We start from the raw sequence: 19,424 nt of genomic DNA, 5'->3' as shown, positions 1-19,424 counted from the left end.
CATCTACCCGTCAAACGTAATTCATTCCCGTCCGAGCTAGTCCGTGTGCCGTTTTATTGACCCAAACTGATGCCACCAACAATCCTGAATAAAGCTTTCTGTAAACACATCTGGCCATACGCACCAATATTCACGTTCTGGATTAAATACATCAGAATTGCATCTGTCCTGATCTATGCTATGCCTTCATTTTTTTTACTCCAGTAGAAAGGCCCACGCCCTTTGCTTCATGTCCTTTGTGCCAGCCAACGTGGGAGCCAATCAGCACAAAACTGGATTAAAGCTATCTGAATTATATGTTCCTGCTACAAAACAACACATGCAGCAGCAGACTCGCAGGCCATATCATTGCTGTGCTGCCTATGCACGAGCAAGCTTCAGTGCCCACTGCCCAGTACCATAACACAACGGCAAACAGATGGTGAGTTTATGTACAGGTGGAACATATTACTTTCCTCTAAGAAGAAACTATCCTGCTCTAGTCATAATCGACAATTCCAGAGAATCAGAGGCTGCACTACGTCTACATATATAATATTACGTCCAAACTAAAGGTGATAATGTACAGTGGGCACCCCAAAGCTGAACTAGTTAAGATCAGCAGTTCCAAACCAAGGGCGATAATTTACAGAAGGCATTCCAAAGGGTCGCTCATCCTGTCGCAGAAGATGATGACAAATCAGTGGCAGATGCTTGTGAGGACCAACTCTTTCTAAGCCTGGAAACAAAAAGAAAGATTATATGAACAAACTGGTCACTGGGTAGACCTACAAAATAGCAAAAAGGATAATAAATAACCGATATCAGCTTACTTTGGAACTGTTAGAAGATCAATTGTTGCCCTTCCTTTTCTTTCTCTTCTTCGAGGAGTTGGAAGCAGCGCTCATCTCATTGGTTGTTGGTGCTGGAGGTGGCGGTGTATGTGGTACTGCTGTTGGTACTCCAGGGGTGAAGGGTGGAAAAACCATATGAGAGTGCATCGGTACTAAGAACATTCCTGGGGGCACAGCTGCCGGAGTGGATGTCACAGCCATCATTGTTGGCGGCCCTGACATTGGTGTAGATGACGGCATGGCCGCTGCTGTACCGGCAGGTGTTGAAACTGATGTGCCACCTCCCACGCCTTCATCAGTTGGCTTCAAAGACTTACCATCTGTCTTTCCAGCAGAAACTGGACTTTCTACAGGCCTTTTCTCTTTTCGCGATTCCTCAAACTTGCGTACCTTCTCTTTAGCTTCTTTCATCACAGACAGAACATACTCCATCGAGTCAGGGTCAGTTGCTCCCATTTCAACGATGTCAGCAAAGTACTGGTGGCCATGATTGTAGAGGTCGTCTACTTTATCTTCGCGGAAATTTTCCGGTTTTGTGCCCTTTCCCGCTTTTGGTGAGATGGGAGCTCCCTTAGATTCATCGGGGCATTTATAGTCCTTCCTCCACCGGTCAAGGATGTATTTGGAAGGTATTAGCATCACAAGCTCTTGCTTCAAGACAGCAAGAGCATGGCTACACAAAATACCTTTAAACTGGAATGATCTGCAGATACACCACACTTCCTTCTCGGCACTGTTATACATCACTCTATAGTCAAACTTCCTCTCCTTCCCAATGACAGTCACAGTGTAAGTCACTATCGTTCCATTCCTACTGAGTTCAGTGCAATTCACATTCATCAGCTGCTTTAACTGATCCTGAAACTTCTGAAACATATTTATCGTGTAAGCATTTGCAAATTGCTCCTCAAACAACAGACCAGAAAGGGCTTGTGGCCTTTGCTGAAATGAACGAAAATCATCATAGGCTTCTCTATCAGACCTAAGCTTCATAGCAGTATCAAATTGTTCAATAAATGTCTTTATTGTGGTCTTTGGTGTAATATATCCATCAAAAAAGGCCTCCAACCGTTCACTGCGCCGAACAGTAGAAATACCAGCCCAGAAAGTATCCTTCACATATGCTGGCACCCATTTTGTCCTTTCTTCAAACAAGGTCGTGAGCCAACGATTATCATGAAGGTTGTACTGATGGACCATCTCAACCCATTCCCTCTCAAAATCAGCTGACGTAATGGTATCATAGACTACCTTTTTCATTCTCAGGCTAATTGCCTCCTTATCCTCCACTCTTCCAGACATTTCAGGAAGCTCTTTCATTATATGCCACATGTTGTATCTGTGACGAGTATTTAGAAATACCTCATTGACTGCTTTGACTACTGGCCTTGAATGAGTGGTAATAATTGCCTCAGGTGCTTTATCATTCATACATTTTAGCCATTTCTTGAATAACCATGCAAAAGTCTCTGGGGACTCATCTCCAAGTAACCCACACCCTAACAACACAAACTGCCCGTGATGGTTAATTCCAAGAAAAGCGACCAACGGAATGACAAACTGGTATGTCAAATAAACAGTATCAAAGCAAACAACATCACAGAAATGCTGATATGCAGCTATTGACCTTGCATCGACCCAGCAGACATTCTTGAGCCGGCCTTCCTCGTCCATGTCCCAGTTGTAGAAAAAATTGGAATTTTGAGCTTGCATCTTATCAAAAAAGACTAAGAGTGCCTCAACATCACCCTCTGCAAAGCTCAGCTTCCCACATTTGCCAGCTGCTTCAATTGAATAATTTGACTGCGAAAAAGACTTCGCCATGAAATCTTTATTTTGATTCGGTGGTCTGCCTCTGCCAGAATGAATCTTCGGGTTCAATCTCGTCTTAGCATTGAACGGGCGGTGCTCCCTTTGCCAGTCAGGGAGATCTTTAAAGCACATCATAAATCTGACCATTTCAGGATTACATGGGTGGTTATGCTCCAGTTCAACAAACACGACTTCCCAGTGATTCTCACTCGTGTTATACTTCACAACCATCATTGCTTTGCAACCAGTCTTCGCGACAAGCCTCCTTCGGGCTTTGAGACCAGGCTTAATCCTAGCGATGCCACCTTTGTAGCAAACAAACGTTGCGCGATATTTGACCCCATCAACGCTATGGGAAGTCCTCTTTGAGACACCAAAGCCTGCACGGTACCCATACTCTAAGTAAAACTTGTATGCCAAATCAACTGTCTCAAAAGTCATGCCGACTCCAGGGTTGGGCACCTCATGCTTAACCAGAACTGCATTGTTGTTCTCGAAAGACGTGGACGCGTCCATAAACTCTAGCTGCAAGTTGCTACTTGTATATGGATCACTATGAAGGTTGTCCATCACATCAGCGCTCGGTTGTCAGGATCCTGGGTCAACATAGACATAAGACAGCCATACACGTGCAAGATCAGCTTAGGATGAAATAGATAAAACAAATTGAATTAGGTGGATGGATTGTGTTCTGTTTCTACATTAGGAAGGAAATTTATATGTTTGGCGATACAACTGCATTTTAGTAATATGAATTGCAGAATTACGAAGGAAATTTGGATGTTAGGCGACACAACTGCATTTTTAGTAAATATGAGTTGCAGAAAGTGAAGAATTGCGAAACATTACTTTAATTGCATGAGCAAATACATGTACCCAAAATCGATGCCTAAAGAGTGAATAGAAATACGGCTGTATTCCGTGATGAAAACATAGCACTTGCTATCGTTTGGACTTGTGCACAACAAATAAAATTGCGTTTTGATTTGCTAAATATGATTCATTGAGGACACTCCTTTTGGAACCTCTCCCTGCCTCTGGGTTCAATTGATATCCGCTTTTGCAGAGCCGGGAACTTCTACTAATAGTAAGCATTTGACTATCTCTGCTTGGGAATCAGTGATGGGTTAGCCGAGGGATTGCTCTGACCCGGGTCAATCAAGTCATGACTCCACCATTGGAACAAGTTCTTTCTGAGTAACGAGAAATCCTGTGAAAAACACGATCGCCTGCCAGTGGAAGGCTTTCTGCATTCAGTCAATCTACGCAGAGTGGATCGACCATGGGCACAGGGGAGCTGGACAGTCCTTCCTGTTCCGCAGATGAAACCGCCCAGGCAGCACATGTTAGCATGATGAATGCTGACCCGGGTACAAATCAAGTCACAAGGCAACCTCAACCCCAAGAGGGTATGAGGAATGTGCTTTGGAACGGAGGGAGTAGTACGTAATCAGTGGCATAAACACTAATAATAGTCAGAGGATACTTCTACTTAAAACTATATGCATTTTTCTTAGATAAATACCAATTCGAAGGCTTGATAGAATATCTCCGCCCAAATGAAACCCAACAAAATGCAAGGATTGAACTGAATCTAGTTCAGCCTCAAACAATAACTACAGATGGGTCATTCAAATGCAAGAAAAGACTTTGAGAAAAACAAACCAACCTGGGTGAGTGGGGAAAGAGGCGGGCGCCGGTGCTGCGCGTCGCAACTGCGTCCACCGACAACCTGTACCGCCGGTCGACCCGTTGCCGTCTTGCCAGTAGTCAAAACTGAGAATTCCAAAATACCACTCAAAAAACTAAACTTGCCAAAACACCACCACCGTTAAGGTTTTTCAGGCCAAAATACCATTATGCACTAACTGAGACCAACAGCCATACAAAAAGACATATATACCCTTACCTCTTCACACGACAGCAGTTTCAGCAATTCAGTAGCATTTCTACAGCAGCATTTTCACAGAATTTTAGCAGCATTTCAGCTTAATTTCAGCAACATTCTAAACTTGCTGCACGGCACGTCGTTACAAAAATCTGCTACGAAAAATACTAATCCGACCAGAGCAACATGGGAAGGGCTGTACCAGTGCTGCGTTTGGTGTTGACAGAGCAGAAGAGGATGGGCTCCTGGGCAGCAGGCGGAGCACGAGTGGGGCAGGGGCGCTGTCTTGGGGCGTCGCCGGCTCGCCGCGACGGGCAGAGGCGGCCGCCGCCCCCGCGACGGTGTCGTGGACGGCGGAGAGCACGGAGTGGATTCAGACGGGTAGGGAGCTCGGGCGCGTGGTGGCGGGGGGGGGGGGGGGGGGGGTTCAGAGGGGAGGGAGGCGCGGCGATGCGGCCGGCGGAGGCGACGATGTGGCCGGTGGGTGCGCGGGGTCGTTGCTAGTGGGATGAGATTCGGGCTGGTTTGGCTAGGTTTAGACAAGAATTGGGACTGACAAGGTTGACTAATGGGACTTCTTTGAAATTTGACGACAGTGGTGTTTTGGCCTTGGAAAGCCTTGACGCGGTGGTGTTTTTGCAAGTTGTGGTTTTTTCACGGTATTTCAGCACTTTCGGTTTTGAACAGTGATATTGTGTAAATTTTCTTATTGTTTCTTTTGGGAGTCGTCGAGTTGGGTAGGGATCTGAGGCGGAAAGGGGTTGGCACACCCGCAAGAGCTCCTACTTCTTCTCGTTTTTCTTTTTAACGACGTGACAATGCTGGTTCTGTTGGATTCGATCGGAGCCGGAGGCTGAACGATGGCGCTGCGATTAAGGGTGATGTGTTGGGCTGAGAGGCTAAACAGTTGGGGTCAGTTATTTTGTGCTGGAGCTAGAGTTTCTAAAAATGTTATTATGGACCAAATATAGCAAAATCACTAAAAAGGTTACATTTTCTAAAGGTTGGTATCTCTCCTCGTAAAGTAATCTAGAAATTGTCGGGTTTTGTGGTTACAAACAGTTTCACTATTCTCGACTCTGAAACAGCTTTGGCCCAAGAATTGTAATGTTAGCCTATTAAATTGGCATCAATTTTCGTTTTATCCCTTGAGTCAACTTGTTTTCGCCAAAAGAAACAAAGAAACCTAAGCCAGTGTGGTATTTCGAGGCCAAAACCATGACACATCAGCACTAATACCATTTCAAATGGGTGAGGAACCGTTGTTATCCAGTTTCGACTATTGAGGTACTAAAAGTATATGAAAAAAGTTAAGAGACTAGTTGTCTACTTTTCGACAAGTTGATGGACGAAAAATATTTTTTTCTCTAATGGATTACCAAGTTGCCAATTTTGTGAGACGGAATTCTAAGATAGTCGTACGGCTTGGCTCTAGTTCCAACTCCGGGCTGAAATGGTCAACGACTCCGGGCTGAAATGGTCAATAATGATATCAGATATGCATGTACAGCGTGTGAAGAAGAGTTCTACTACTGTCATGGTACCGTCGTACCGACACTAAAATTACTACCAAAAGGTCACCAGAAAAAAAAAATACCGGCTTCTTTAGACGAAGCACAGTTACCATGCTACAAAATCTCAAATAGATTCACAGTGAAGTTAGAATTACGAAATCCACGCCTGCTCTAGACAGGGCTACATCACAAACATCTATACTACTTCTACTAGTGGAAATGCCCGTGCGCTGCCACGGTCTAAACACAAGATGGTCGTCACTTGTATACACTATTTAAGTATTCTAATCTTCCCGGCCAAAGCATATAAATCTAACACATTAAAAATCTGAAGGATGTGAGTACATGTATATAAATACACAAGGTGTGGCCTCATACAACAGATGCAAAAGATACTTATTGATTGGAAAATCGAATCTGGTGGGGCTGACTCAGATTGGCCAAATCTCTTCCTGATATTCCTCCTCTTATGGTTTTATTATATTCTAATTGTAATCTTCCTTTCCTCTTTGTCTTCCCTGACTATGAACTAATTGCAAGAACTAAATGAAACAAGATCAGAAACATGAACATTTGAAAGAAAAATCTGAACCATGAACGGAAAGTAACAAGATCTGTCATAGAAAAATGCAAGAACAAATATCTGGAAAGAACAAACAACCAAAACAGAATCTCAGAAAAAAAAAATCTCCATCGCCTTATGTCCTAATAGAGGCTGCGTTCATTGATTTGTTGAATCAAGGAATGAATCTGAATGAGGAGCTCACGAGAGGTGAAGCACAAGGCAGTGGATCGTTCTATCTTCACTGACCCCACATCTCCTTGTCTCTGCCTGGATCTTGCCAGACTACGCCTCGTTAGCTGCGGTGCTTTGCCTCTAGAGACAGGGCAACTAGGGCACGCCATGGTCGGGGAAGAGGGAATGGGGCATGGTCATGGAAGAGGGGCGACGCTCCGATTCTGCCGATCTCGCCACGGTGCACGCAGCCAACGCAAAGAAGGCCAAGGTCATGTGCGGCTGCAGCGAGCTCGCGAGGGCCGCCGCCGCTTCATGCGGCGCCTCTTCTGTTGTTGCTGCCTCGGCGGCCATAGTTGACTTTCGCGTGCGTGAGCGACTTCAGAGACACGTCACCTCTCTCTCATCTCCACGGCTCGTCCACCTCATCTTCCCCGATGGACTAGCTCACCGACTCTCTCTCAGGCCATTTATTATCCATGGCGGCGGCAGCGGATCCAGTCTCCATGACGGCGTGCGCAGGGGAGGAGCGCGGCGGCGACGGGCCGTCCATAGATCTTTGCCGGCGGAGACGGCATTCGCAGGGGAGGAGGGCGGCTGCGGCGTGCAGAACGAGACGCGAGGCTTGCGGCGGAGGGAGGAGAAGCAACGGTCGGAGAAGGCGGCAAGCGCTGGTCAGGAAGACAAGAGAGAGGTTTTTTTTACACGAATTGAGGGGGGTTCGCATCGGGACATACAGGAGGGGGCGCGGTGACATACTCATGTAAATTTAATGAACTTGACGTACGACGCCCGCGGCAATCACCACCAATTTTAATTTAATATATAGTAATAGATATGACAGTGATAGCAATTCAACCCGGAATTTAATTGAGCCACTGCAAATAAAAGAACAAATTCAGCGGTGAGTAGTAGCCAAAAGTACTAAGTCGGTACTATTCGCAGTTCTATCTGTCCTTTTCTTTTCTCTTGATGTGGAAGTGAATTTGAAGTTGAAATTTTACACGACAGTGAATGTACCCTCTGCCTCAACTCATTCTGTGGGAAAAGAAGGTATTACTCGCTCCAGCCGGAATTACTTGTTAAAATATTACATATATCTAGACGTTTTTTACACATAAATACATCCGTATTTTGATAAATTTGAGACAAATAATACTGGTCAGAGGAGTACTGTAACTTACGAACATTGCATCCCCCACATTTATTTATTTTATTCAGAAATGCTAGCTAACGCTAGATACTTTCTTTGCAGATATATTCTCTCCGTGACTCCATCCATCAGCGGCGACCCTTGTGGCCTGCACGTGTTTGCAACGTGTAAAGCAACAGGTGTCGCCGCGCCATTGCCCTGACGTGCAAATCACATGTGAAGCGTGGCGACGGCCCACGTGCGAAGGCGCACCAACGAAGCCACCAACGAACGGCAAGCAATTCGAAGCTCCATTATTGGTGACACTAGCTCCTGCTTAACGATGGGCCGTCTATATAAGACGTGGATGTGAGCGTAGACGGAAGAGAAGCTAGAGCTAGCTAACAAGTGCTTTGTGCTCCAGTACGCAGCAAAGGGTTGGATATGTGATAGTGATTGAGCTGCATTTGCACCTGCACCTACCAAGGAATGGTCTACATTCACCTTGCATATGATGCATGTAAGAGCAAGGATGTCCTTGACCCTCTCGCTCTTCCTAGGTGAGTAGGTGCAGTGGCAGATGCAGCTCAATCACAAGCACTCCAAGCACACATGCATACTACTTCCCTTGCTCTTCTTGATTTTCGTCGCTCCAGAAATTTGCAGGATCTGGTCTATCATCTATTTCCTCCGTCTAATATTAAGTGTTGAAATATTAAATGTATCTAAACGTTTTTTAGGTATAAATACATTCATATTTGAACAAATTTGAGACACTTGGTATGAGACGGAGGGAGTATATATGATACGGGAAGAATGGTGTGATTTTTGCTGCATTTGCACCTGCACCTACATCGAAGGAACGATAGAAGCACTGCACCTATTTCATCAATTATCGTCATGCAGGCTTCTTGATCCTCCTCCTAAGCTGCTTAGGTGCAGTGGCAGATGCAGGTGTATCACAGGAATTTTCGGAGACAGAAGTTAAGTTACTTCTATTGCTTCCTTTTCTTCGTTTTGTCATGTTTGAATCATAATTAACCGTGCAAATGATACGCTGATGGCTTTGTCTTGTTAAAATACTCTACGGGTGCAAGCCAACGGTTACAAATCTTCCGGAGTATCGTAGCACACAGACTCACAGGAAATAGGGGAGTGACGAGGACGCCAGAATGAACACAATAAATCATACTCTCTCCACCCAACAAAGGATATCTCAACTTTGACTAAATTTAAATGCATCTATACACTAAGTCACATCAGGATACATCCAAATTTTAACGAACTTGAGACATCTTTTGTTGTATGGAGAAAGTATTAGAATTCCAGGTTACCCAAGCAACTCCAGATGTTGCGATCATCGCCTCTAGACAGGTGGTCAATAAGATTAATAAACATGGTGCAAATACATTCCAGTAATACAGTACAATTTTTTTTTCTAGAATACACCGAAGCGGATGTATCATCCATTTAAGAAGGCTTCTGAGCAGCTACACGCCTCGAAAGGCAGTTTTACAAAGAGCACTTAACCAGTTGTCCCTCCACTCATCTCTCTCAAAAGGAAGTTTAGCAAAAATCAAATCACCAAGAAGGTTAGCGTGTCTCCAAGATTCCCCTTCCTGCTGAATCGCCGCCAAGATCAACTGTTAATTGCCCAAATAATCGATCCACGCCTACAATGTTAAATTGCTACTTTACAAAGGCTATAGTTAATGCAGCTTGACAAGGTTCGTCAAAAAAAGAACTAATGCAGCTTACACGCAAGCTTCCATATAGGGGTTTCTGGGTCGAGAACCAAGGACGGCATCTCCATGCATCCAAATTGGAGATAACCTAGCAACTCCACCACTATCAAGTACCTTGTGAGGCCTTGATGACAAAATCAGGTCCCGCTCCTTGTGACCCTACGGAACATGTCTTTGATGTTCTTTGATCCTACCTCAGCCTTAAGTTTCTTCGCAGGCCTCCCTTTGCTTGACTTGGCGCTGCCATTTCCTATGTTACCCTGTATTGACACATTAGATAAGCTTAGAGCACAAGGTGTGAATGCTGACAAAAGCGTTCAAGGAGTTTTACCTCTGAGGGACGAGCAGGAGCAGGTATAGGAGAACTCTCAGCACAAAATGAAGTGTCATTGCTTTTGGTCGTTTCATTGATCTCACTGATATCTAACCTGCAGTGGAAATTGCTGTAGTGTGAGACAAATGGACAGTAATTAACTACTGACTTTTTTCCTTCCTTTTTGCAAGGGAGAACTACTGACTCTTAGATGTCCAAAGAGACAAGTCTTACTGCAACTTCTTGCAGAGTACCGGTAGCCATGGTTCGTCCTTCAGATTTTCACGTATTATTTGGATGGCATCCTTCACTGTAGTGGAAAAAAAAGATACAGCTCCATAAGGGCATTAACCTTATCAAGAAATGCTTAAGCTAGGTTCTAAAATCTGAAGAGAGTCAAGAATTTCATTTCATTTTGGAACATATCAAAGTAGTAGATCAGCACAAAGCCAGGCTAATCTAAGCTGCTGCAGAAGCAGTTAACAGTACCAGCTATTTATTTATTTATTTATTTATTTATTTACCAGTGGTACCAGTTAAGTTATATAACTTGATCTACCCTTTTGCTATACCCTTCCCACCAGGCCTAGTTCAAGTCCTACTATAGAGCTCTTATAAGTTTACAGGTCCAATTTTCTGTGGAAAGAAGTGCAAGGATCAGTTTTAAATTTTGAAGCATGTTTGTTGCATACAGATCACACCAATGATCCATGTTCAAATAATATGGGTATATCACCTGTTGAAGTTATCAAGCAATGTTCAACTGTTTGATTAGGAGATGAACGCACTTGCAAAGTATACTGGGCAATAAAATAAAGAGAAGTTACAGACACAGTGCATACATAATTCTCTTTCGCCTTGGGCAGCATAATTTTTACCAAACTTGGGGATAACCTCTTTTATGTTGTGTACCTGCAGATGAGATTGAACAGAGTAGATATTTAGTTCTCGATAGTACAGGAGAAGTGAAATAAGTACAATCTGGAATTCGATTGACCCATGAATGTGGTTTATGCAGAAAGCAAGTGTGCTAAAATGAGCTTAAACACAAACCATAATAGAAATTACACAACCAACTTGTGAGCAATCAAAACGGAAAGGCACTTACCATGATAAACTATTGATCCTTTATGTTCTCATTCATGAATTAAGTGAACAAGCAGCATCAGGTGGAACTCTATTTTGTTAGGCCGGTAGGTTCAAGAATAAAGTGAACTAGCGACATCTGGTGGATCTCTAAAAATTAGGCATGTAGCCTGTAGGTTTGTTGTTAGTAGATAGTTTGTTTTTCTTGTCTTGTATTGTTTTGGTCAGCGCCACCTCCATACAACTAGAGAACATGACAAGATGCATTATATTGACTATTGAAGGAATGGTTCATCTTCATATATTTTGGTGAAGAGAAATGTTTCGTCAGTATAATAAGCGACCTTATTACTCATATACCACAACTGGCAAGGATGCAGTCCTACACATATGATCCTGCCGTAGGACTGCTGTTTACTATAGTCAGTAGTCACTGTAGTGATCATTACATAGTCAACTTCTCAGCAATGACAGCGGGAGCAAATTTATATGAACTTATGACTGGTTCAGAACTCGAGATGTTTTCATGTTTTCCTATAAGAAAAATTGCAGGAAAACAGGCTCGGAAGAAATTTTCCACACTGGACATTTAGTAGGGTCTGTATGATTTGTGATTTACTCCGTATTTGTCATGTTCAGAACCATAGTGAACTTACAGACTAATGCCCTATTGTATAATATATCTTATCAAATCAAACTACAAAAATGGTGTGGGAGAATTATTTACTATTATTTTAGATAATGAAGAAGTAGTTTGAACTTGGGATGTCATTGTTAACTCCTTGTTCAAGGCAAACAGCAAAGATATTTAAGTGATCAGAATTATCAGAGAAATCTGCATGTTCTCTTTATGCAGTTTAGCATACTTCTCACCCTAACTGTTTGTAAAACACAATGCAGAAGTAGCGTTTTCTAACAAGGATAAAGATCAACAAAGGAGGATAATGCAAAACTTGATAAAGTAAGAACTGACACAAGCTACCTTACAGCACAACCAAGTTAGGACCTTGGAATCGTCCAGCCTGAAGAACTTCATATTAGCAACTTCTGCAGCAAAGGTAACATCAAAGTGAAATAATTCTACATGTATTATGGAAATAAATTACACAAAAGACAAACAACAAATGAAGTAAATGTGTTTTGACTGTACAACCATCAGGAAACCATTATTCAAGAAAAGAGTACAAGGTCACATAGATGAACTGTATTTAATGTTTTAGTTTAGAATGATAAGCAGTAGTAAGTGGTGAACGGGAACAGTAGTGAGGTTGCAACTTGCAAGAATTAACAATGTCATGGCAACATCTACCTTTAACTTCACAAACCAGTTCCATATGGTTTCCTGCTATACTCATGAGGTGCTGATATCCAGGATAACCTTCAATGTACAAAATTTCATCCAGTTGTCTAAATTTCCCCAGATCCTTACCATTCTGCAGCACAGCAAAAGGAGTGGCTTATAGATTGAAAACGATTAGATGAAACAAGAACCATGTATCACAAAACTTTATCTTTCACTCCACATACCGACATACGTGCAGCTTCAAAAAGTGGTAGTAAAATGAAGATGGGATCAACAACTGTGCAATAGTAGATGCTGCCGTCTGTAGGAAGGAAAGCATGATTCAATAGAAAAATCAGGCGCTGAAATCCACTGCAGAAGATAGTAAGATAGGTCCATGCTGATGTGTTCTGAATGGTAAGCTAGAATACTATAATGATGTTCTTAACACTAAGGCAATATATGATTTCCACAGGTTAACAAATTTTAACCGGCTGGTTCGCAGACGAAACGCAATGAACCAACAAAACCATACAACGGTTGCCTATAGGACACAACAACAAGATGGATTTTACCCCTATCAAGCTTTTGACAGTAACGGCGAACTTCATAACTAATTGATGGTTCTACCATACCTTCACAAACATAATCTCCCAAGAACCAAGAGCCGTAACGCTCCTTGAACCAATTGAATTCATGAAGACGCCCATTGGAGAACAGATACTGTATTTCTTCTTCTGTTTGATGACAAAACAGCAGTCAATGCAAGCTGCTGGTTCAACTTTGAAGGATGCTAATACTACACAACTATCCTAAACTGGCAGTAGGCCAAGCACAAGCCACAAGTACCGCCACGTATTTCTCTACATCGTTGGTGATCAGAAACTCAATACTTTTTTGAGAGATCCAGAAACTCATACTGAAAAGTAGTAGGCATAAGGGCACCTAGTTTCGGATGGCGAAGTGATAAAATATTCCCTTGACCATTGGCACTAGAAGGACCTGCAAAGAAACACACAATGGGGTCTGATTATAAGTATGGTGCTCCAACGAAAACCAGACGCTGCAGGCAATCACCAGCTGGAGGGCTTATTACATCCTAGCACTTTCTGAGAACGGCATACACAATACACCACAATGGAAGCGATGTTGAGGGGATGGGGACTCACGGGGAGCGATAAGGACGCGGGGCGGCAGCACCATGTTCTCACACCACGAGGCCATCAGGCTCCTCCGACTTGTTCGGCTGTGGCGCTGGTTCTGAGTTCTGCCCCCTTTTAGCTAATCCAGATGCCCAGGCGGCGAAGATTCAGGTGGGAGTCGGGATTGGCTCAAAGGGAGCAGCCGGCGGTGGACGGAAACCTGGACGGCGGGAGGTTGCCGGGGTAGATTCCGCGGTTGTCGCCGGCCACTGCCTCCGAGTTCGCCTCTGCGTCGCCCGGCGGGAGAGGTGAATGGCAGGCTGGTAGGGTTTGGGTTTGGGTTTGGGCAATTGGGCGCCACGCCGGCCTAACCCCCCGCGCGTTCAGGTTTTTCTTTTTCCTTTTTTGATAAAAGCCCGCGCGTTCAGTCTTTTTCTTTTTGAGAGGATAAAAAAAAACTATCAGTCGGTCAAAAACTATCAGCTCAATTTGGCCCATCTGCAGTCTAAAGCCCAAAGGTACCATACGGATTCCAAATCAAAGCCCACCCTTCCCCCAAAACAAAAAACAAAAAACCCACCTTTGACTCTGACGCCTCCGGTCGCCGCTGGTCGGTGGCTTCGCTCGCCGGCCGCGGGTTGCGGAACAACTAGCGCCCAGTCCGACTGTCGGCCTGCACTGCGGACTCCCTCAGAGTTCAGACCAAAATCTCGATTCGGATGATTGAATTGCAGCAATCCGTATCTATGTGATTGGATCAGCTGGTATTCAGGTCCGCGGAAAAATAGGTGGCAAGCTGAAATTGGCGGTACTACGTACGTACTCGTAGCTTCGAGGACAACGGAGATGTGCCGTGTCTCCAGAAGGATGCCGAAGACCTGAAGTCGTGCAGGGTGGATGTCCTTGAAGACGTGGCCGGCTAATCTAACTTACTTACTGATCTTATCTGCAGTTAGTCAAACCAAGAACGCCTGTCAGTCTGTCACCTTCCTAATCTCAAAATCCCGACTTTGAGCATCACTACAAAACCTTATGGTACATATTCTTCTTCTTTTTTTGAGGGACGGTACATATTCTTCTTTTTTATACATACTCCGTGCAAACGGCATACCCGTCAGAGAAGGTATTAAAACATTCGCCGGTGTAACGTTGATGTGTAAGTGTGTGATTATGATATTCCCCACCTGCATCATCCACTGGATTATTACCTCGATTGACTACTCCTATGGCACGGCAGCTGTGACAAAAAAAAGAAGAAGTCACATCCAGGGAAACATCGCACGATCGACAAATCTAGCTAGTCGAGGCCTGCGATACAAAGGCTAGCGCTAGTCGACGTTTGCACATGCATGGTGCCTTTTTTTCATCGCCCTTCGTAGAACGACAGGGAGAGTAGGACTGTACGTAGGAGCCAGGAGGGCATATATGCATTGCACGCACGCAAAGAGGGCAGAAGTGCTGGCCCCTGACTACGTTCACGTGACACCATGGACGTACGTACGGTAGGGACAAACTCACGGAACTCGTGAGAAGAGGTGGTAGCGCGCGTGCATGGGCGCCCTGCAGGCCAGCGCGTCCGTTCGTGCGCGACGAGCCAGGCCCAGGCATGCATGCAAGGACGACCGATCTGCAAACTGCAACGCATGGCTAGCTAGCTAGCAGTACTCCTCCTGTACTTCTTCCTTTCATGATTCTTGTCGAAATCTTACATGTATTTGTACGTTTTAAAAAAATAGATGCATCTCTTTTGAACAAATTTAAAACAAAAATTATGGAACGGAGGAATTACTTGCTAAGCTAGCTAGCTGTCCATCGGGTACGTACGTAGTATTCGGTATTCAGCTTACGTAAACCTGCATGCATGCATGACGCCAGCGGATGACTGGCGCGGCAGCTGCTACCTAGCCTTGCGGCATGCGCGCGGGGCGGGTAGCTGCACCGCACGCACGGGAATTGAATCCGGCCACCGGAGTTGGTCACGACCCGATGTTTCTTGTACTGTATCATTGTCTGCGCACGCAGGTAGGTTGGCGGTGAACAGGACTCCACTTACAATTATTGCGGCGCGCGGTCTGGTCGCGCCATTGGCTCGTTGTGGATCGACATGGGGTTACCCATCGACGCATCCAGCTGTGCCGCACGATCGATATGCTTCGGCTTAATTGGAAGCATATGCGTTTGGAAAGATGTTCATGGGCCAGCCCCTCTCCCCGGGTTGCTCAGTTCGGGTTTTGATCTAGGGAGCGTCTATTTCTCGGTCGTCTAAGAAATAGTTATTTCTTTGTCAATAATCGCAACCATCCAATCAAGATTTTCTTATCCATCGGGCCTACAATAATCTTACACGGATCTCGGTGATTGAATCAAAAGGTTGTTATTATCAATTGAGAAATAGTTATTTCTCGGTCGCCTAAGAAATAGCAAAACCGTTTGATTAATTCCACTCCGGTTACACAAACCGGAATAAAATTTAAGAAGTTCAGATTTCACTCGATTTCACCGAAGTGAGCAAAAATTGAGGAGAGGATCTCACGGAAGCCTCTGGGAATGGATCCCCTCCCGTAGAATTTCCTTTCCCTATGCGTCTTTAGCGACCTCTAAGTCCCTGCAGGGCCAACGGTCGAGATGCTCTTCTGACGTGTCATTCCGCGACGCTGGGTTTTGGATATGCTAGCACGCTCATGTTTAGAGCATCTCCAACAGCATATTCATATTTTGGATACCCAAAAACATTATGGGTAGGGAAGAGAGAAAATTTAGGTACCCAAAATGTGTCCAACCATTCCAGCATACCCAAAACTAGATACCCAAAAGAGAATATTCTCATCCGATGCTTTCTTCTTCCTTCCTTCTTTTTCATCTACCCTTCTTCTCCTCCCCTTTCTCCTTGTCGTATCCCAAGTCCATAGCAGGGGAGGCCCTCCTCGATCCAAATCGGCGCCAGAGTAGGAGATGGGCGCAGGAGGGCGATGCTGTGCGGCACTTCGCTCGCGGGGGCTACAGCTCGGCGGCTCCTAGGGCGGCACCGTGGTCGGGAAGGGGAAGGGGAAGAGGAGGAGTGGCGGCGGAGGAAGACCGGTGGGGGTGCGGAGCGGGCGGGGCGGCGGCGAGGCACCTGGGCGCGCCCGTGGTGGCGCTGGACCGCGGGGAGGGCGCGGGCAGGAGGGGGGCGGGCCGCGGCGGTAGGGGCAGGGCGCAACCGCGGCGGTGCGGGACCGTGGCGGAGGTCACAGCGGAGGGGTCGAGCACTCGAGCGCCGCGGGGCAGCAGGTGGGGGCGGCCCCGGCGGTCGCCAGCGGCGGCACTTGATGCGGTCGGGGCTGAGCCGAACGGACGCAGGGGAACGCCGGCGGGGGCACCAGGGAGGTGGCGGAGGGGTCAGCCGCGGTGGGAGGACAGCAGTGGTCGGCGGCGGCGCGGTCTGGCCGCCGGAATCGGAGCCGACGCCGGTCAGGGTTAGCTCGGAAATGGCCGGAACGAGGCAGTTGGCCTTCCTGCCACTTGTTGGGTGTTTTGGGTAGTGCGCTAAAATATGGGTAGCTACCCAAAAAAATTTGGGTATCCAAAATTTTTGGGTATACTGTTGGAGACGTTTTTTGGGACAAAATACTCATATTGTCAGTTTTTAGATATTGTAACAAAATATAGATATATTGTTGGAGATGATCTTGTCGCGGATCAGTGGAGTGCGCAGTGGTCGCGCACAGATAGATCGATTTGTTTTGATCTATTGGCTAAAATTGGCAGCAATGTTTATCGTGCATGATTAGGCGCACAGTTATCTAATTAAAAGCTGCAACCACGTCAGCATTATGTATTTCATATCGAATCTGAATCTCCATATCCTCAAAATTATGAAAGGAAGGGGGATCCACAGCTTTTGCCGCTGGAATCTTGCTTACGAAAGTGGTGGAGGTATCATCATCATCATCTTAATCCGTTCCAGAGTAATACTGCATCGGATTCCGACATGGTATGCGTGCGTGTGTGCAATCATGCATCCAAGTGGGTCGCCGAAAAGTCGTTCTCGGACGTAGCAGAAAGCAGGACGTACATGCGTCGTCCGGATCTTTATTTCTTTTCTAAATAAAAAGCAGATATATAGTGCGCGCTATGCGATCGTCTTTGCAACTTGCGTACGTACGTATGCGTATATCATACTTTTAGTGGATCGATATCACCTGGTCTCTCCCAAAACGGAAAACGATTTGACGTCCGCGGCCGCGTCATCGGTACAGGAGTCTCGCGAGTCTGGAACTGGAAGCTTTACCAACACACTTGCATGGGTAGCACGCTTGCACGCACAATGCTGCCTTAAAGCGTGCACGGTCGACCATGCAAGGACTATCTTGTGGCTCTGCATATATATACTAGCTTTGTCAATTGTGTAGCGATCGATGGTCCATGGTGACCGAAAGGAATGTCTAAAGCTCGCGTTTTATTTGTTTTCTTCGGGGAACAAAGCTAAATGCATTGTTCGACACGGACGCGCACCAGCAGTACTACGGCTGGGTGATGTCAATCGTTGCCAAAATTTGTAATGTACATGGCCACAAAGTTTGAATAACCTAGCTGGGAGTGGGCCAGCGGGATGTACAGGTAGTGCGAAGTGCTGGATGCCACCGTCGGACAACATAAGCTCGCCGTGCACAAAGCGCTAAAAAAAATAAAGCATTTCACTGACACTCTGTGAGTGATAAGGTTCTGTACGTCTGCACGGGGAAAGGCGACATCAGATGAGTACGTGCCAGACTTTATCAGACAACGCTGCAAATCAAAGCGTATCAATTTACCTGTAACAAACCCAACAGGCCAACACCATGAGTTCCAGGCTTCCAGCTGCGTCCTGCGACCTGCGTATAATTTGCTCGATCGCACTTCAACACTTCTCCCCTATAGCCTAGCTCCTCCGAACATAACAAGCTGGGTTAAAATGGGCTACAATTATCTTTTCATAATTTTGGATCGAATTGGGAGTCCATAAACTCAGGACTCCGGCCAGCCTCTGATATCACACTGCGTTGAACTGTCAACAAAAGAAGGACTGCGTACAACTGTATCCTCAGCCGTATGCGTTGCCGATCGACCGGGACTGGTCAACCACCACTATAATCCTACGGGCCATCAGCTTCCACGGATCACATCACAGTTTGATTAAAGCAGTTTTACAACCAATATTATGCACAACCACAATCCAACGCCTACTGACAGCACGTCCCTGAGTTTGTAGGCCCATAATGTCATTGACAGTGTGCAAAACCCATAAGGTCTCACTGCCGTTTGCTGATAAAAGCAGCATCACCGAGTCTGAGTCGACGCCTTTTCTAGACATGGACCCTAAGGACGTGGCCTGTCAGCGATACGTGGGTCCTCCGTGACCATAATGTCATTGACGGGCCAATACGTGGGTCCTCCGTGACATGGAGCGGTCCAATTAAGGTGTTTTTAGTTTTGATTTTTGTTTATACCACCACGTAACAATGTCAAGTCGAAACCAAAGCCAAAAATACATAAATAGGTGATTTTGGTTTAAAAAAAACGCACAAGTAACTAACCAAACAGGGGCTAGGATAGGTTTGTGAACATGATAAAGTTCTTATGATGTATCACATCTGCATATCTATGTGTACATGTAAATATGAGCGAAATCATTAGATCAAAATCTAAACCTCTTCTCTATTTTTTTCTAGAGCGAAATTGTGCCCCTAGGATCCCGATACTTCGTCGGCTCACAAAAAAGTGTTCCTTGCAGGTTTTATATACTCAAGGATCAATTTCACATAATTTTTACTACGATATTTTCTACGTCCATATGTACTAAAAAAATGGAGAGACAACTCAAGATGCCAAGATTAGGTACAATGAGGTGACGTCGTTCTCTTTGTTTAGCTTAGATACAATTGTCGACTTCAAATGAGAGACAAATGAAACAGAGGTACGT

General features: G+C 45.3%; 2 protein-coding genes and 2 non-coding genes across 8 annotated transcripts; 2 read left to right on the top strand and 2 right to left on the bottom strand.

The window, feature by feature from the left end:
* Positions 1 to 70: 70 nt before the first annotated feature.
* Positions 71 to 4,942, bottom strand: LOC100842196 (protein FAR1-RELATED SEQUENCE 6). 3 transcript variants are annotated; one of them, XM_024456219.1, is made up of 5 exons: positions 4,736 to 4,940; positions 4,315 to 4,421; positions 3,108 to 3,241; positions 813 to 3,025; positions 71 to 718 (listed from the first exon to the last, which is right to left on the bottom strand). In XM_024456219.1, the coding sequence occupies exon 4, from the start codon at positions 2,877 to 2,879 to the stop codon at positions 831 to 833; it is 2,049 nt and encodes a 682-aa protein (XP_024311987.1). In that variant the 5' UTR covers positions 2,880 to 3,025; positions 3,108 to 3,241; positions 4,315 to 4,421; positions 4,736 to 4,940; the 3' UTR covers positions 71 to 718; positions 813 to 830. The 3 variants fall into 3 exon arrangements, with proteins under 3 accessions (XP_024311987.1, XP_024311986.1, XP_003579967.1); XM_024456218.1 differs by having other exon boundaries at positions 813 to 3,241; positions 4,555 to 4,942; XM_003579919.4 differs by having other exon boundaries at positions 813 to 3,241; positions 4,736 to 4,942.
* Positions 4,943 to 8,361: 3,419 nt separating this feature from the next.
* Positions 8,362 to 8,516, top strand: MIR530B (microRNA MIR530b). The gene has a single exon (NR_127119.1). It is a non-coding gene; the product is annotated as a microRNA MIR530b (primary transcript).
* Positions 8,517 to 8,726: 210 nt separating this feature from the next.
* On the top strand, positions 8,727 to 8,888 carry MIR530A (microRNA MIR530a). The gene has a single exon (NR_127118.1). It is a non-coding gene; the product is annotated as a microRNA MIR530a (primary transcript).
* A 378-nt stretch (positions 8,889 to 9,266) lies between these two features.
* On the bottom strand, positions 9,267 to 13,871 carry LOC100841903 (ribonuclease H2 subunit B). 3 transcript variants are annotated; one of them, XR_002961415.1, is made up of 11 exons: positions 13,511 to 13,871; positions 13,287 to 13,343; positions 12,977 to 13,078; positions 12,587 to 12,663; positions 12,369 to 12,492; positions 12,039 to 12,106; positions 10,816 to 10,885; positions 10,208 to 10,283; positions 9,992 to 10,088; positions 9,674 to 9,920; positions 9,267 to 9,588 (listed from the first exon to the last, which is right to left on the bottom strand). XR_002961415.1 is itself a non-coding variant. In XM_024456442.1 (10 exons), the coding sequence occupies exons 1-10, from the start codon at positions 13,563 to 13,565 to the stop codon at positions 9,798 to 9,800; spliced, it is 849 nt and encodes a 282-aa protein (XP_024312210.1). In that variant the 5' UTR covers positions 13,566 to 13,871; the 3' UTR covers positions 9,267 to 9,797. The 3 variants fall into 3 exon arrangements, 2 of the variants coding, with proteins under 2 accessions (XP_024312210.1, XP_003579966.1); XM_024456442.1 differs by having other exon boundaries at positions 9,267 to 9,920; XM_003579918.4 differs by having other exon boundaries at positions 9,267 to 9,920; positions 12,042 to 12,106; positions 13,511 to 13,869.
* Between the last annotated feature and the right edge of the window lie 5,553 nt (positions 13,872 to 19,424).

The sequence above is a fragment of the Brachypodium distachyon genome, chromosome 5, assembly GCF_000005505.3.
Source record: "Brachypodium distachyon strain Bd21 chromosome 5, Brachypodium_distachyon_v3.0, whole genome shotgun sequence".
Lineage (NCBI taxonomy): Eukaryota > Viridiplantae > Streptophyta > Magnoliopsida > Poales > Poaceae > Brachypodium > Brachypodium distachyon.
This window is presented reverse-complemented; position numbering and strand designations above follow the sequence as displayed.

Bases quoted from the DNA above. Each gene is read 5' to 3' on its own strand.
- LOC100842196 (XM_024456218.1), bottom strand. From the start codon at position 3,215: ATGGACAACCTTCATAGTGATCCATATACAAGTAGCAACTTGCAGCTA.
- LOC100841903 (XM_024456442.1), bottom strand. From the start codon at position 13,565: ATGGCCTCGTGGTGTGAGAACATGGTGCTGCCGCCCCGCGTCCTTATC. The intron at 13,079-13,286 runs GTGCCCTTATGC...GTCATCAAACAG, and splicing joins ACTTCGCCATCCGAAACTAG to AAGAAGAAATACAGTATCTG. The intron at 10,886-12,038 runs GCTTGTGTCAGT...TCTCATCTGCAG, and splicing joins CTTGGTTGTGCTGTAAGGTA to GTACACAACATAAAAGAGGT.